The 16,791-nt window shown below is 61.6% G+C and overlaps 1 protein-coding gene across 2 annotated transcripts in view; it reads right to left on the bottom strand.

Moving 5' to 3' along the window:
- SORCS2 (sortilin related VPS10 domain containing receptor 2) overlaps positions 1-16,791 on the bottom strand; it is a 485,475-nt gene that overhangs the window by 20,199 nt on the left and 448,485 nt on the right. For both annotated transcript variants that reach the window (XM_070262760.1, XM_005608909.4), the window contains exons 13-18: positions 13,346-13,437; positions 12,279-12,386; positions 5,989-6,109; positions 4,864-4,997; positions 3,943-4,071; positions 1,351-1,522 (exon numbers count right to left, since the gene is read on the bottom strand). In XM_070262760.1, the coding sequence (XP_070118861.1) occupies positions 1,351-1,522; positions 3,943-4,071; positions 4,864-4,997; positions 5,989-6,109; positions 12,279-12,386; positions 13,346-13,437 (756 nt within the window). The remainder of the gene's footprint in view (positions 1-1,350; positions 1,523-3,942; positions 4,072-4,863; positions 4,998-5,988; positions 6,110-12,278; positions 12,387-13,345; positions 13,438-16,791) is intronic.

Here is a 16,791-nt window from a genome sequence, read left to right as displayed (position 1 = left end):
GAGGGCCCAGGTGGCCCCAGGAGGTGCAGGGGGCTTTGTCCTACTGCCGCCCCAAGACACGGTTGTGAACAGAGGTGCCCACCCCTCTCCCAGGGCTGCTCCCAAGGTCCAGAGCGAGAATCTCAGGGCCAGGCTCAACTGGCACAGGGACCCGGACAGGAGGGACCCAGAGCCTGCCCTGGGACCGGCTCAGGTCTGGGGGCCGCAGACCAGGCACTGTCACATGGAGCCCCCAGGCCTGCGACCCAATGCCAGCTCTGTCACCTGCTACTGTGTGGCCTGGGGTGAGTGACTGCACCTGGCTGAGCCTCGGTTTCCCCAGCTATCAGGAGCGTTGCCAGGAGCACACCCTGTGCAGCTGGGGGAGGAGGAAGGAGGCGCCGACTCGTGGACGCTCACGCGGACAGCTCTGCGTCCTCTGTGGCCTCAGTTTCCCTGTTTGCACTAGACGAGAGCCCTGCTTTCCAACCCCAAGACCTGTGTCATCATCTCCCTGCCCCGCCTCCGCACCGTATCTTGAATGACATCCTCTAAATAAAGCACATGTGGCCATACAGCAAAAAGTTCACAGCTGTTACCCCAGGGGAACAGGAATTTTGGTGATATTTGTATTCTTGATATTTTTTATATGTGTTTCAAATGTTCTACAATGAGTATCGATTATTTTCAAAATCAGAAGAAAACAACACTTGTGCTTAAAGTAGAAAAGAGAAAGATTAGGAGATTGGGAGGAAATTTATATATATGTACATTTGAGTGTGTATATGTCCATATACACACATTATCTGTCCATATCTATCCACCCATATCTACAGCTGTATGTTATCCATGTATGTATGCATGCGTCATCCATCATCTATCTGTCAATTTATCTATCAACAGGATTTATTTTTGATTGTGGGATTATAAGTAATAGATTTTTTTAAGCTTTCTGCTTTTCTTAAGATTCCAAATTAACTAAATCAATGTAACTGGAAGTTTAAAAAATGTTATTGCCCCCACAGGGGTGAGTCAACCTGACGTCACAGTCCAGTAAACACACACACGCGCACACATGCACACACACACCCCTGTACCCCCCACACACACTACCACGCGTGGAGGTGGAACCTGCCTCCCGTGGCCGCACTGCTGCGCTCGGACGTCTCCTCACGCCCTGCTCTGCGCTTGTCTGTTTTTCTCTTGCTTTTTCACGGTGGCCTGGACTAGGAAGGGGCTTCCGGCCGCGGTCCCCCCCCGGCAGTTTGGGACGCGCTGCTCTGAACTGCTGGAGGCACGGGGAGCCCCTGCCCGCACACCGGTCCCCCCACCACCCAGAGGCCCGGCACCGCGGGAGGCCGCCCCGCTCACCTGCTCCTGCCGCACCTCGAACAGGACATCCTCTCCGGGCCGCACGGCCACCGCCTGGCCGCGGACGCGCACCTGCAGGCCCCGGGGCGGCGTGAGGGGGCACTGCAGCGGCGTGGGGCTCTGCTGCAGGTCCACGCCACCCTCACACGTGTTGGACACGACCTTCCGGTACCTGCGGTCAGAGAACGGGTCAGGGTTGCACAGATGGGCAGGGCCGGGCTGGCTGGTGACCTCCATGCTCTGCCTCCCAGCCTCCTCTGACTCCACCTGACTGCTCTTACGGCCCCAGGTTAGAGACGAGACGACTGGCTCGGGTGGAATGACCAGGAACGACAGGACCTGCTGGGTCACCCCGCGTGTCCCGGGTCTGATCATATTACTTATAATAAAGATTATACCTGTGGTTATTGGTGCCGAGGGGCTGAGGAAGAGGGCCAGTCTGGATTTCGTGGCCTTGCTAAGAAACGTGGGAGGACAGCCCGAGAGGGGCCGGGTTCAACCTTGGCCTTGCCGCTGAGGCGCCCTGTGGCCGTGGGCAAGCGTACCCTCCCGGGGCTCCGTCCCCATTCCCTTGAGAGAGCTGGACCGGATGATGCCTGAGTCATCGACTCATGCATGTGGCATGTGCTTACTGAGCAGCTACTGTGTGCCAGGGACTGAGGTGAGGGCCAATCACACGGTCCTGCCCTTGCACAGTGGACTGTCCAATGGGGGAGCCAGACCTCAGCAAACCGTCCCCCACATCGAGGTACAGTCATGACTGTGACAAACGCTGGGATGGGGCAGCACCTGGGTATCTGGTCCCTGAGAAAAGGGCTTTCTGCTGAGACGAGAAAGGGGGGCAAGAGAGGAAGGAACATCCAGACAGCAGGATCAGCATGTGCAAAGGTCCTGTGGTGGGTGGCCTGAGCCAGTGTGGGGAGCAGGTGTGGGATGAGGCTGGGAGGGGCTGGTGGGCAGAGCCCAATGGGCCCTGGGAAGCTCTTTGGGAGACCACGGGAAAGCTCAGGCAGTGTCAGCTCACTTCCCCCTGAGAGGTTCCTGCAGGCTACACTGGGTCTCTGGGTCTGGGAAGCTAGCTCACTGCCCAACTGGCTGGGCCTGCCTGCCTCCCCGAGCCTCGTGCCTGGCCTTCCCTCACAGCTCAGCCACTGAACATTCAGAAGCTCATCATGCAAAAACACCTTTGATTAGTTTGAAAGAAAATGTACTAAGAGCTACCCACCCACAGCACCTTGGTGCCCAGAGTGTGCAGATGGCACGAAATGAAACTCTTTGCCGTCAAGATGGATCCTGGCTCTGACCCTTTAGACAAGAATACCTGCTTGCCAAGCCCTGGTGGGCGCACCAGAGTGGCTGCTGTGGCTGCCTGATGGAGGGATGGATGGATGATGGATGATGGACAGATGGACGGATGATGGAGGGATGGATGGACGATGGAGGGATGGATGGATGATGGATGGATGGATGATGGATGACAGATAAATGGGTGGATGGATGGATGATGGATGACAGATGGATGATAGATGGACAGATGAATGGGTGATGGATGGATGGATGATGAATGGATGACAGATGGATGGATGGGTGGATGATGGATGGACGGGTGGATGGATGGAGAATTAAATGGAGAGATGGGTGACTGGATGGATGGACAGACGGATGGATGATGGATGCATGGTGGGCGGGTGGATGGCTGGCTGGTGGGGTTTGTGCCGCTGAGGCCAAGCCTGCGATTTTGGTGCTGGCTCCTCAGGCTCTGCCCCGCCGCATGCGCAGGGTTAGTAACGGGATTCTCTAATAAGCCCATAGGCTTTTTCCTCTGTCTCAACACTTCTTTAAAGGGAAATGGGGACCTTAAGATGGAGCATGCTTGGGGCCTCTTCCAGCTGCAGCTCACAGCTTTTGTGTACCTAAGGTTTTTGTATGAAGTGACTCATTTAAAAACAATCCCTCAGCCTCTAGGGGAGAAAAAGTATCATGATTGCTCTTCACCCTCACGCACAGCTGGTGTTCACCACCCCACACGCTGAAGGCACGCCTACTATGCACCATGGAGCTTACAGTCCACCATGGAGGACAACTGGCTGAGTGACGACAATGACCCGGACAAGTGCTACGACAGAAGTAAGCTCAGGGCTCAGGGCGCATGGTCAGGGAGGGCTTCTTGGAGGAAGTGCCATTCAAGGTGAGACCAAAAGGGAGTGTGAGCTCCTCCGGCCCAGCTCAGGGCTGGCTCGTTCCAGGGTGGCAAATGGGGAATGGTCCTGGCCCTGCAGGGGCTCAGAGGACCAGGAGGGGGCATCATTTCCCTGGGTCGGCTCAGCCCCCATGCAGGTGTGAGCCCTGAGGCCCCCTGGGCCTTCTCGGCCCTTTGCTCTCTGCTCAGAGCCGGCTGAAGACACCGCCTCCCCCCAGCACTTGCCCCACGGGCTCAGACTAGAGAAGCCTGTGGGGCCAGTGACCCTCAGGACCCCGCAATCAGGACGTCTTCAGCCCTGACTTCTCTTTCCTGATTCCATGTGGGGAGCTGCGGGCGCCAGGCAGGCAGGAGGCTGGGGGTGCTCGTGGCCCTGCCCCAGCCGCACTCACCCGAGACTGCTGGTGTAGGTCTGGCCCAGGACACAGTCGTCGGGGGGGGCCAGAGGGTTAAACCAGAAGTTGGCAAAGCACTTGTTGGCCTCAGAGTCTGAGGACGGGGAGCGCTCAAATCCGTAGTCGCTGCGGGAGGGAAGAACTGTGGTCAGGAGCCAGGCTCCGGCAGGGGCCTCACATTGAGGGCCGACGAGGCACCCATTTGTGGGGACACCCAGGAGAATCCACATGGCCCTCTCCCAGTAGGTGGTGGGCCTGAAAGCTGACAGTTGCGTTCCAGGTGAGAAGGGATACAAAGGGGATTCTGGGAATGCACAGGACAGAGTTAAGTCCAGCCTGGTGTCCTGGAGGGCTGCCTGGAGGAGGTGAGCTGACTCTCAAAGGATGAGCAGGAGATAGTCAGAGAAAGAGAGGAGAGGGCACTACAAGCTCCCCTCAGTGCTGGTGCAGGGGGTAGAGGTGGAGGCGACTGGAACGTGAGGGGAGCAGGATGGGGGTGAGGACAGCTGGGGGCAGGCGGGTGAGCTGGAACTTGAACATTCTCCCGTGGGCGGTGAGCAGCCACAGGGGTTCTGAGCAGGGCAGGGAGTGGTCAGGGGCTCTCGGCAGAGCTCCTGGACCAGGGAAGGGTCCGGCTGGCCCGGCTGGTCCCGAGACACCCTCCCTGTTCCCACTTTCTCCCCACCTGCCATGAGCGGGCGCTGGTGGGGGTCTGAACCACACGCCAGTGAATTCTGTAGCCCCCTAGGGCAGGGCGAGTGGACCCAGTGACTTGGTTCTGATGCACGGCAGAAGGCAGAGGCAAGAGGGGCAGCGCCGAGACCCGGTCACAGCCCAGGTGCACCACCCCGGGGACAGCGGCCGCCACTCCATGAGGCCACTCCAGGGTGGCCCTGATGGCGGCGGGCGGAGCCTCACCAGAGGAAGTCAGAGGCCCGGCAGGCGCACACGCGGGACGCCAGCGCAGACGTGAAGGCCCTCCCCTTGATGCACCAGGACGAGGGCTTCCTCTTCCGGAAGCTTCTCTGCTGGCCCATGATGCAGCGGTCACCCTGCGCAGGAAGGTCGGGTGAGGGGCTGCCCGAGGGGGCGACGCTCCGCATCGGCTTGTCTGCTGACCTCACCCGCCCCGAAAACGGCCGCATCCTCCACCCCCTAGCAGCCGCCGGGACGGGGGTTGTCCCCTTTTACAGAGGGGTAAACCGAGGCCCAGAAGGGGAGGCACGTGCCCGAGGTCAAGCTGGGCAGCCTCCCTCCCACCCCAGCCACAAGCATTCATTGAGCACCCACTGCGTGCAAACTCCATGGGGGCCTGGGGGTCACAGGGCTGCTGGGAATGAGGCCCCACGCAGGAGCCATGGCCCCGGGGGCGCATGTGGACACACAGTAGGTCCTCAGTGGACGATCCTAACAGGCACTGTGGCAGTAACAGGTGCAGGGTCCCCCCAACAATTCCAGAGCACCCCCCCTGAAATCCCGACCTCCCCCATCCCACCTGGGGTAGCATGACCTGCTCTGACCCTGGCGGGGGCCACTGAGCCCTTGTCTCCTCGCTCCGTGTGGGGAGCACACACTGTGCTGGAGAGACGTTTGCGTGTCTGAGCGACGGGTGGGGCTGCCCGACCCGCTGCCGGGTTAGGATACAGACACACGCCCCGCCCCACCTTCCTACTGTCAGGACGATCCTGGCCCCCAGGCACAAGACTCCATGGCCGCAGTGGGGCCTGGGGCCTGCCCCTGCGTGTGACCGGGACCCAGCCCCAAGCAGCCCCGGGCGCCAGGAAGGGCAGGAAACCCTGCAGAAGGACCGGACACCTCAGGGCGGTCGGGGTTCTGGGAAGGCCTCTTAGAGGAGGGGAGGCCTGGTGGCCTCGCAGGATGGGGACTCTGGCAGGCAGAGGGGGTGCGTCGGGACACCTGCACCAGCCACCTGCGCCCGGCCACCTGCACCCGGCCCACCAGTGCCTGCCCACCTGCACCGGCTCCCCTGTGCCCGCCCACCTGCACCTGGCCCACCAGCGCCCACCCCCTGCACCCGCCCACCTGCAGGTTGGCGAGGTCCCAGGAGCTGTAGTCCTCCTCGCTGCACGGCCTGGAGAACGAGGGCCGGAAGTCCACCTTGACCAGCTCCCAGTCAGAGCGGAAGCTGATGTGGCCGAAGACGCTGCGGGCGGAGGCAGGGGAGGAGGCCACCTTACTTGGGCCCTGTCCCCACAGTGCAAACCGCTTCCCTCGGCCTCAGTTCCTACCTGCGCAGTGGGCCCCACCATGCCTCTCCTCCCGTCCATGATGTGCTGTCTGGTCTAATCCACATTACAGCTCAGTGAGATGAGTCCACCCCCATTTTATAGAAAGGAAAACTGAGGCACAGAGAGGTTCAGTAGCTTGCCCAAGGTCACACAGTTTGTTTGTGCCATTTCTTGTCCGTCACCAGTCATCTGCTGAGTGACTTCCATGGGCCCAGATTCCTCCCTCTCTGAGAAGGCTGCTGCTTAAAGAGTTTTCACCTGCTGCTCCGGATACTTCACACTTGGGCTCCAAACACCACAGAAGAGAAGCCCAGCCTGCACTTCTGGTCCTTCTCTAGTCCAGCCTGCAGCACTTGGGCCATATTACCAGAGGTCAAGCATCTGAATGAGGGAGGTGATGCACCCTTCTCTGGTCTTGGTCCCCTTCCAAGCACACCGATGGGCTGGATACTTGGGGGAGGCCAGTCACCATGTGAAAGGATGCAAACCCCGTTCTAGGATAGTAGTTGAGAAAGGTCTTGGAGGGTTTTATTGGGGACATGGTGGCTGGATCTGAAGGTCCTAGGCTGATATTTGACAAGGAGTTTTGGCTCCATAGGACACTTCTGAGCCAGGCAGGCCTGAGATGACGCCCGTTTACCACATCTGCGACCTTGGGCAGGTCTATCTCCATCTGCGTACCTCAGTTTCCTTGGCTTGAAAATGGGGGTGTAACTGCCCTTTCAAGATCGATGGTGGATTAGTGATGGTTTGTGTAGGATGCTGGCACACAGTAGGAGCTTTACACACATGCACACGCTCGTGTGTGCACCTATACACACTCATGTGCCCACACACTCACACTCGTGTGCACATATGCTCACACATGACCTCTACTCCCCAGAACACTCCCACAAAGTAGATACTATTATCTTTCTTTTTTTTTTTTGAGAAAGATTAGCCCTGAGCTAACTACTGCCAGTCCTCCTCTTCTTGCTGAGGAAGACTGGCCCTGAGCTAACATCCGTGCCCATCTTCCTCTACTTTACATGTGGGACGCCTACCACAGCATGGCTGCCAAGCGGTGCCATGTCCACACCCGGAATCCGAACCAGCAAACCCCGGGCCGCCAAGAAGCGGAACGTGTGAACTTAACCGCTGCGCCACCGGGCTGGCTCCTATTATCTTTCTTTTACAGAGAAGATCTCGAGCCTCCACGGGCGCCGGGACCTCCTCTGGCCCTCACGGCCCCTGAGCCCCCGTCTCGGCCTTGACCTTCATCTGGGGTCAGTGTCCCTGTCCCCCGTCCTGGGCCGATCGCTCTCCACATCCTGTGCCCTCCTTCCTCCCCGTCCGCCCACAGCCTTGGGGTCTGGAGACACCACAGGGTCCCCTGTCAACTCTGGCCTTCTGCGTGCATGCGTTCTGTCTTTCTGTCACCAACAGTCCCTTTGTGCTTCTGTCCTCTGGGCAAGTCCTGGAGCGGGCGGGCGGAGCCGGCGGGCGGGGACTCTCCTGCGGCTGGTGGACGCGGCCCAGCAAGGACCGACCCCGCTTGCCCTCTGCCTCTTCCTGCCCCTGAGCCACTGCTTCCGACACGATGGTGGTGGGAGGCCCGCACAGTGGTGACCGCGCCGCGAAGGTGTCCTGCCTGCACCTGTCCTGATGCCGTCCTTCCATCCACAGCTCTCTCGCTGGAGAGTGTCACTCGTGGGGGACGTTCTCTGCCAGGCCATCTCCCTCTCGCAGACGAAGCCTGCTGGTTGGTCACTTAGAGTGTGAGGGTCTTCTCTCGCCTAAGGGACGCTCTTAGAGGGAGAAACTCAGGTCCTCGCCAGTGTCCTCCCGTGGCGTGAGGCGGGGCTCTGCTGCCCTGAAAGCCATGTTCTTATGACGGTGACAGTGGCGTGACTGCTGACGCGTACGGTGCTGGTGCATCTCTCCTTCAGTCCTCCCCAGACCCCGCAAGGTGACCTGTTATCATCCAGCTCACAGGTGAGGAACCTGAGGCCAGGGACCCACGGGACGCACGGCCGCAGCCCCCCTCCCGGACGACCCGGGGCTGGTGACTCCAGGAAACGCCGTCAGCACTGGACCAAGTGGCAGACACGGTGGCCCCCCTCCCCGAGGAAGCCTCGGTCTCCCCGGGTGCCCCGTGTGAGCGGGAAAGCCGGGTTTGGTTGGTCTCATTAGTCCCCACTGGGTCTCTGAAGTCCTGCCTTCTGTGAAACCTAGAACCTCAGCTGATCCTGCCAGGAGCACCCGTCATCAGGGTCATTCTGAGTTTTAGGAAGTGGGTGCCAAAGGGAGCCTAGGAAAAAGGGACGGTGGGGCAGGCAGTCGGCGAGGAATCCATGCCCTTTAAACAGCTCCCTCCCTCCCCCCCAGGGTGCAGCCTGGGGGCCCTCACCCCTCCGAGGCCCAGGCAGGCCTGGTGGGGACGGGAGGGCAGGCAAAGGCGAGCAGGGCTGGGGAAAGATGACTATGGTCAGCTTGGACGAGACCTTGGGACACATGTGGGTAAAGAAACGACGTGGAAAATGCTCTCAACTGTGTAAGAAACAGGAGCGGGGGTGGGGGAGTGGGCGGGGGGACACACGGGACAGAGAGAGAGAGAGAAAAGGACAGAGAGACAGAGACAGAGAGAGAGAGGGAAGAGGGAGACAGAGACTGGTCTGACCGAGGGCTCTATGACGGTTCGGCAGTCCGGGAGCCCAACTTTTCACTCTGACGCGCTGGCACGTTCCCTCCTTCACCGTCTGCATCATTTCTGTGTCGACCGGCGTTTGAAGGGTGTTTGGAGGGGGTGAAACGGGAGGCCTGTGGGTGCCGTTCTGGTGTTTTGAAAAGAATTTGAAAGAGCCTGGCTGTGAATTCTGCCGTTAGAATCCACATTCATTAGAATGTCCGGGGATGAAAGGCTGTCTGTCGGTGGGAGAGGAAAACTGTGCTATCTCTGGGGCCGACCCGGCCCTGATGCCCTGACACGCGGGCGGAGGGCTGGCCTCCTGCAGCCCCGAGTTCAGCGCCCTGGGGGCAGAAAGTGCTCCCACTTCCGGGTGGGGGACGCTGAGGCCCGAGACCCAGCTGACGGGCACCCTCTGCAAAGACAGCAAGGGCCAACAGTCCCCTGTGTTTCTGAGTCCCCCATTCCACTCCGTGGCCTCTGACCCTGGGAAGCTGCTCAACCATGCGAAGGGGCCTGGCCGCCTGCCCGCCACACCCAAGAGAGCCCTGCCTGGGACCCCAGCTGCCCACTCCTGTCCTGACCCGAGCTGCCCCCAGCAAGAAGGAGCGTGGACACACACAGTCGGGCATGACTGTCCTCCCCGGGACACAGGGCAGCATCGCAGGTCCCCCCGTCTCTGGCTACCCTGGCCATGCAGAGCTGACCCCAGAGGGGTCCTGCCCACCACTTCCTCAGCGCAGGATTGCTGGCGGGATGGCAGCACCTCTAAAAGGGGGGAAGAAGTCCTCCCGCGGAGACTGACTTCTTACGAGAACAGAATGAGAAAACTTGTAAAAGCGGCCCCATAACGTGCAGCCGCGGCGCAAGAGCCCACACTGGCAAAGATACGGGGGGCCCCCAGCAGGGTCACCGGAGCTGAATTTAAGTCTGGTAGGAATTCAGACCACTACCTGTCTGCCATCTCTAACGCCCTGACAAGGGGTCCTCGTCACGGATCCCACGCCCCCCCACCCCACCCCGCCTGCGGTTCCCTGAGCCTGGGTGTGGGCTCCGAGGTGGTGGCCATCAGTGGGTGGACCTCCAGGGCTGTGCTCCAGCCGGAGGAGGCAGGGGCTGCTCGCATAGCCTCCTCACAGACAAAGGGGGCGTGCTGGGCCTGCAGAAGGGCAGAGGCACCGGCACATCCGGCAGGGTCATCCGTGTTGGGCGGTTTCTGCCTGGTTGGCCTGCTCCCCACAGCACGGCTGTCCGAGGGCCCCAGGATGGGGCCTCCGAGGGGACGGGGCACACAGAGAGGTTGGGGGCTGGGGGTTAGGCGCCGTGGGGGCTTATCCAAGGCGGTCTCCTTGGGGAATTGGCAAGTGGGGGTGCCAGCCCTTCACGGCTGATGGGAAAGTGGACAGGGCCTCGGGCTCGAAGCCCCCACGAGCTGGAAGTGCCAGCAGGCGAGTGTGATGGGGTAACGACCGGCGCTTCCCACGGGGCTGTGCCAGGGGGGCCCTCCGGGTGATGAATCCACGCCACCCAGGCCGAGTGTGCAGGGTTGGGGGCACGCGGCCCGGCCACTCCACTGGGAGCAGGCAGAGCTGGCCCCTCTGCTCCAGGAGGGACCGAGCCAGAGCTGAAGGACAGTAAAAATCTTCGCGCAGGACAGTGTGGGCTTCTTGGCCCACAGCTCATCCTTGGGCCTGTGTCCCATCCATCCAGCCCAGGTCAAAGGTCAGCTGCTCCAAGATGCCTTTGACCACCACCTGACCCCAACGGCAGTCCCTCCCCACCCCCAGCTCACCCTGTTATGTCAGCATCTGTCACATAAATGAGGAATTGGTGTTTGACCTGTCTGTCCACTCGACTGCCAGCTCTGGGTCACCTCGGGGGCCTTGGTGCCCAGGATGGTGGGCGGCACATTGCTGGCCAGGCTGGAGTGACCAGGGAAGGGCCGGCCCCCACGGCTTCCCTGTGGTGTGGAGCCCAGTGGACTCAGATGGCAGGAGGAGGCGCATCTCCCTTCCACCCGGACCGCCTGCCCCTGGCCGCGCCCTCAGGAAGCTTCCTCAAGTCCGCCGGGGAGGAAGAGAGGGAGCAGCTGGGGAGGCCGGTGCAGGGCCCCAGGGGTCACAGCACAGGCGTCCAGTCCCGGGGGCCGCAGCCCTGGCCCCGAGCTCAGCACTGCGCCGGGGAGAGCTGTGGGCGCCGCAGTGGTGGCCAGGCTGCCGCAACAAACTGCCATGGCTGGGCCTTCCATCAACAGAGACCAACTCCCTCACGCTCTGGAGAAGTCTGAGACGAAGGCCTCACGGGCCTGGGCCCCTCGGACACTCCGGGAGGGTCCTTCCTGCCTCTCCCAGCTCCCGGGGGGCTCCGGGCATCCCTGGGTTGTGGCCGCATCGCCCAGTCTGTGCCCCAGTTGTCACGTGGCCTCTCCCTGTGTCTGTGCGTCTCGGGGTCCTCTCCTCTTCCACGAGGACACCGGTCCTCGGGTAGGCCCCAGGCTCACCCCGCACGCCCTCACAGGAGCCTGATTACACCTGCAAGACTCTGTTTCCAGACAAGGTCACGGCCACGGGTTCTGGGTGGCTGTGAACTTTGGCGGACACTGTTCTCCCCAAGACAGGTGCCATCGACGAAAGGCCAGAAGAAGGCGGGGGCCCCCTCGGCTCGGTGCTCCAGGCGGGGTGGGCATGCATGGCATCGGCGGATCCTGGAGCTGCAGGAGCGCAGCGTCTCGGCCCAGCCCGCCTGACTCGGCTCTGCCAGAACAAGTCGGGCCCTCCGATGGCCCCTCGAGTCCCCGGGCCGGGTGAGTGCCCTCCTGCCAGGCACGGCTGGGGCCCTTCAAGCCCTCTGTGCTCTTCTTCAGTCCCCCACACTCTTGCTCCTGGGCTGTGAGTGGCTCTGAACAGGGCTCCTGATGCCCTTTGCCCCCTCCCGGGGCCTCGTGCAGCATCTGGCCCAAAGTGGGCTGGCGGGTTGGAAAAAGATGGCGACTCAGGGCCGTGAGCTGCAGCCCAGAGCCCAGCCTGACCCGCGGTGGGGCCCTGGGGCCGGACCCAGCCTGGCTCCGCCTGCACTGGCCCGTCTGGGCCTCAGGTCCTCACTCTGCAACGGGCCTACGCGTCTTTTACAGGTGCCACAGGAAAATAACGACAACAAAGATAATAATCAACTCGGGAGGTGGAAGGGGCAGTGGTCCAGAGCCGGCCCTCGACTCTTGGGTCCACCCCTCACCAGCCAGCGGTGGGTGTCCCAGACAGAGTGGCCACCGCCCCGTGGCTGGGCATGGAGGAAACAGTGGACAGAAAGAGACACGGAGGCAGCTGCGGAGACCGGGGTGAGAGTGGGGGTGGGTTTCAGAGCAGCAAGGGCCGAGGTGACCCTCTGCCACAGCCCGCCTGCCCCATCCCGCGGGCACTCACGTCATGACCAGCGTCTCGTCCCCCGGCTCACTCAGCAGCCCGTCCACAAACACAGAGGTGCTGGTGAAGTTGTGCGTGCTCCAGGTGAGGCCCTCGTCCACGCTGAACCTGCAGGAGAAGGGGTCACCATCTGCAGGGCCCGCGAGGGCCCTCCCCGTGTCCAGGGCGTCTGCTCCACTGGATCCAGCCCGGCTCGCAGCCAGGGACAAGCACTGTCCAGCTGAGGCTGCTGGAGAACAGGCGGGAGCAGTGGCCATGCCTGGGGCCAGCCCAGCATTTGGACCACAACTGGATCCCGACCTCACTCTCTCCTGGGAGGCCACAGTGGCCACCCCCATCACCAAGTGGTGTCCACATCTGCTTAACACCACCACAGCCAAGGACTCCTGGGTGTGCTGTCTGGGTACCACAAAGATGCTTTGTAGTCCCTGATTGCAGAGTTATCTGGGCCTTAGAAACATCCAGCTCAGCCTCCCCCAATGCCTGAGCCCGGCCCAGGGGTTGCCAAGCCAGAGACAGCAGCTTACTGTCTCCCAATGCAGTGGCATATTACAGCGCCACCAGCTCCAAGTGTAGACAGCTCTTTTTCAGACTAAAGTGATACTGACTTCCTGGCAACTCTCCCAGCTCTGCCTTCTGGGTCCAGAGCACATACCTGCCCTTACTTCCCCACAACTGTCCTTCAGATGTCTGAAGCTGATGCCAAGCCCACTCTCACCCAGGCACAGGCTGCTGGCTTCCCTGTCTGGCCCCACTTCCTCCACTTATCTAGTTCCTGTTGATGCTTGAGAGTCACCTCTTCTGGGAAGCCCTCCATGCTCCCCTAGACTGAGGTCTCTGGCTAACCTGACCCCGCTGCTCTGTCATTCCCTGTTTCCTCATCTCCCCACGCCCGGCCCGGGGCAGCGCTGGGGGAGGCCCGGCTGGGCTCGCTGCTACCCTCTGCTAGGAGGGCTTTGGGCCGCTGCCCTGGGCCCACAGGGAGCTGTTCCGGGACTAGCCCGAGGGGCTCCCAGGAGGAGAGAAGAGCCCGCCCGCCCTGCACCACGGCGCTGGCCCCTCATTACTTGAGGATCTTCAGGGGGATGGAGGTGTCCTTGATGGCCACGATCACGCCGCCGTGGTCCAGGTAGAGGATGTGGTGCTCTTCCTCGAACACCTGCAGAGAGGCAGACGGCGCTGAGGGCAGGACCCTGAGAGGGTCAGAGGTCGTTCAGGGTCAAGGGTCACTCGCCAGGGGCAGAACTGACAACACACAGGCTGGGGGGCGCCGGCAGAGGCCAGCTCCCTGAGGCAGGGCTGGTCAGGGCTCCCCGAGTCCCCCAGGCCATCGCTGAGCCCTTCCACAGCACCCGGACCCAGGACACGTGGGACAAATGGATGACGGTGCCATTTCAAGACCACTGAGAGACGGTGCTCTCGACAGGAGAAACTCATGTCCCGGGAAGGCAGACAGCATGAGACCAGAAAGAAAGAATGGAACTTGGGATAGGCAGCCTCAGTAAAAGCACACCCCTACTTGACATCAAGACTCAACTCAAGTGCCGCCTCCTCCAGGAAGCCCTCCCTGACGCCAGGCTGCCTGGGGAGTGCCTCTGGGCCCCCGCCCCAGCACTTACTACACTAATTCATTGCTGTTTCTTCCAGCCAGGGACCTCCTCAAAGGCTGGGCCTGCATCAGAGTCCTCTTTGTGGCCCAGCACGGCTCTGCTCAGAGCTGGGGTGCCTGTGCTCAGGGAGTGTGTGTGGGATGAATGAATGAATGAGTAAGTGAGTGAATGAATGAACGGCCACCGAGTCTTCACGGAACAGAAGGTCAAGTGGTGGGACAGGGCTCATGCAGGAGGAGATGGCTCTGTGGCCTCACGTGTCTGCAGACAGCCAGGGGCCCCTTTTCCAGGTGAGGGAGCCGAGGCTCGCAGCACTGGGGGCACAGCTGCAGCTGGCAGAGCCGAGCGTGGCTCCTAAGTCACACCAGGACACCGGGCTCACTGGGTCTTCGTGACCACAAGCGCCCAGATGGGAGCATGTGTCCTGCCCGCCCAGAGAGGGATGCAGGTGCCCTGCACCTCTGCTCTCAATGATGGCCCCGAGGCGGGAGTGGTCCAGGCCCTGCTACCTCCCACCCTTTCTGCCCGGCTGTCTCCGGCTCCCGGCTCCCAGGAGGAGAGAGGAGAGAGCCAGCAGCCCGGCCCCCGCTGGCTCCTCTTCCCTCTCCGCCTGTCCAGACCCGGGGCCTGGCCGAGCCTCCTGCTCTCCTGGGCTGGGCGGGGCAGCTGCTGCCGGGCCAGCGGGGACGCGGCCCCCGGGGCTGAGCCCGGTGGGGAGTGGGCTCCCTCCAGCAGATGTTGACCAAACCCCGCCCTGCCCTGCCTGGCCCCACAGGACGAGCCGGGAAAGCTCCCCAACTCCGGGGGACTGTTCCAGGACACTGAGCCAGCGGGAATGTTGTAAAAAACCGCCAGTGGGTCTTCTCGTTGCTCCGCCATCTGGAGCCTTTTCTGTGTCTCAGTGTTGGATTTTCCAGGAGGGGCCAGCAGGATGCACGGGGAGGACACAGGGCAGAGGCCCCACATCTTAGGAATATAAGACCTCAGCAGAGCTGCGTGGGTGCCTCCCGGCCAGGCCTGACAGCCCATCACTCCCACACCCCTCAACCCCACCAGAACCTTCCGGTGGCCTCCCAGGGCTCTTAGAACCATGCCAAACCCTCCCATGGCCTCTGGGGCTCTGTAGCAGCTGCCCTGTCCATCTGTCTCCCACCCTCCCTACACCAGCCAGCTCGCCTCCTCTCCTGGAACATGCCTCAGGCCCTTTGCACACGCTGTCCCTTGCCTGCAAAGCTCTTCCCCAGATACTTGCACCTTCTCCTCAGCCTTGCTGGCATTTCCCACTGCTCTTGGGAATTCTCCGGGAAACACTTCTGGCTTGAATAATGGAGAGGCCCCTGACGAAAAATGGTGGGAAGTGGGCAGAAGACTCCCAGAGCCCACCCTCCCTTCCTCCCTCCTTCTCTCCCTTGACATTTAGAGCGGGAGGCTGGCAGGTCTGGTAAAATGACACAGAGAAGGGGGACCGACAGGACCAGCCACAGTGGGCGGTCCTGCTGGGTGACAGCTGCTGCCTATCAGGGGCCTCCAGGGCCCCCGCAGGCGCCTTCGTGAGTGGGTTGGGTGCGGGGTGGCGGGATGGCTCATAGCGCTCTGCTGCAACAGGGCAGCTTCTCCAGGAGAAACCAGGGGACCTGGTGTCTGTGAGCCGGTGAACACGCTGGGGGGGGCGGCGGGGGGGGGGGGCGGTGGGCAGCAGCCCCCTGCTCACACAGGTCCTGGTTAAGGTCAGCCACTTGGGGGTTATTTCAAGGAGACGCTGGAGGTTCAGAGACACACACTGACTCGCCTGAGGCCACACAGCTGGTAACTGGCAGAGCCCTTTAGACCCCAGGTCTCTGACCCAACCCCTCGCCCCTTCCACCTCGACTCTTAGTCCCTGGGCACCCATCCCACAAGCAGGACAGGGAGGAAGAGCTGCATCTCGTGAGCGATGAGGTCGCAGGCTGGAGGGGAGCTCAGAGCAATAACTCAGAGGCTCCCCAGACACACCCCTGCAGCACCGGGTCCCACTGGATTCCAGGGCTGTGTCTGCAGGGCATCAGGGAGTCAGCGTGCCTGATGTCCTTTGTCCCAACAATTAGCTCAGGAAGATGCTTGGGATAAGATTACATTAACAGAGGTAGAGTTTCCTGGACAAGGGAGGTGACGGCCTGCTGACTTTAGGATACTGTGAGGAAGAACTTTTCACAATTCTCTTCCCCATCCATCTACCCATCTAACAGACCCAGTGTTCCAGGCCCTCTCTGTCTGGGTGCTGGGATCCAGAGCTAGAGATGAAAGTCTGGATCCCAGGAATTCACAGCTTGGGGAGAGACCTCTAAGGAGGCAGACCACCTCCACACACGTGCCTCTGCCTGTGCGGGGGGCGCTCTCAGTCCCCGCTCCCCTGGGGGCCTAACCTTCTCCCTTTCATGGGGATGTCAGGCTGCCGCACAACAGGGCCCGGTGAGTGAGGGGGAAGCCTGAGTGGGTTCTCGGGCCAGTGCTCTGGCAGGACCTCCCTGGGGACCAGGCTGCCTGCCGGATGGGGGGTGAGGGGGACCACACCAGACGCCGGCTCCTCCCTCCAGGACGGGCAGGTGCGTCCGCCATGTCCACCCACTGGGAGACGGGGCGCCTCCGGGCATCCCAGGAGCCCCACAGACAGTTCCGCCTCTTCAGCCCCGGCTCTCCTGCCCCACAGCAGGACTGCTCTTCTGCGCCTTGACCGCCCCGTTCCCTGCCTCCCCGCACCCTGGGCTCCGGAGTGAGGCAGGGGGCTCCCGGAGCGTTTTCTGGCCATTGTTTTTCAATCATCCCAGGAGCTCGTGTTCTTCAAAGGTCACGTCCATTCAACAGCACACCCGCCGCCGTCGTAATTCCTATTCTGAGAGTTCACCGCTCAGCCACGTCTCACTACA

This window comes from Equus caballus, chromosome 3, assembly GCF_041296265.1.
Source record: "Equus caballus isolate H_3958 breed thoroughbred chromosome 3, TB-T2T, whole genome shotgun sequence".
In the NCBI taxonomy this organism is placed as follows: domain Eukaryota; kingdom Metazoa; phylum Chordata; class Mammalia; order Perissodactyla; family Equidae; genus Equus; species Equus caballus.
This window is presented reverse-complemented; position numbering and strand designations above follow the sequence as displayed.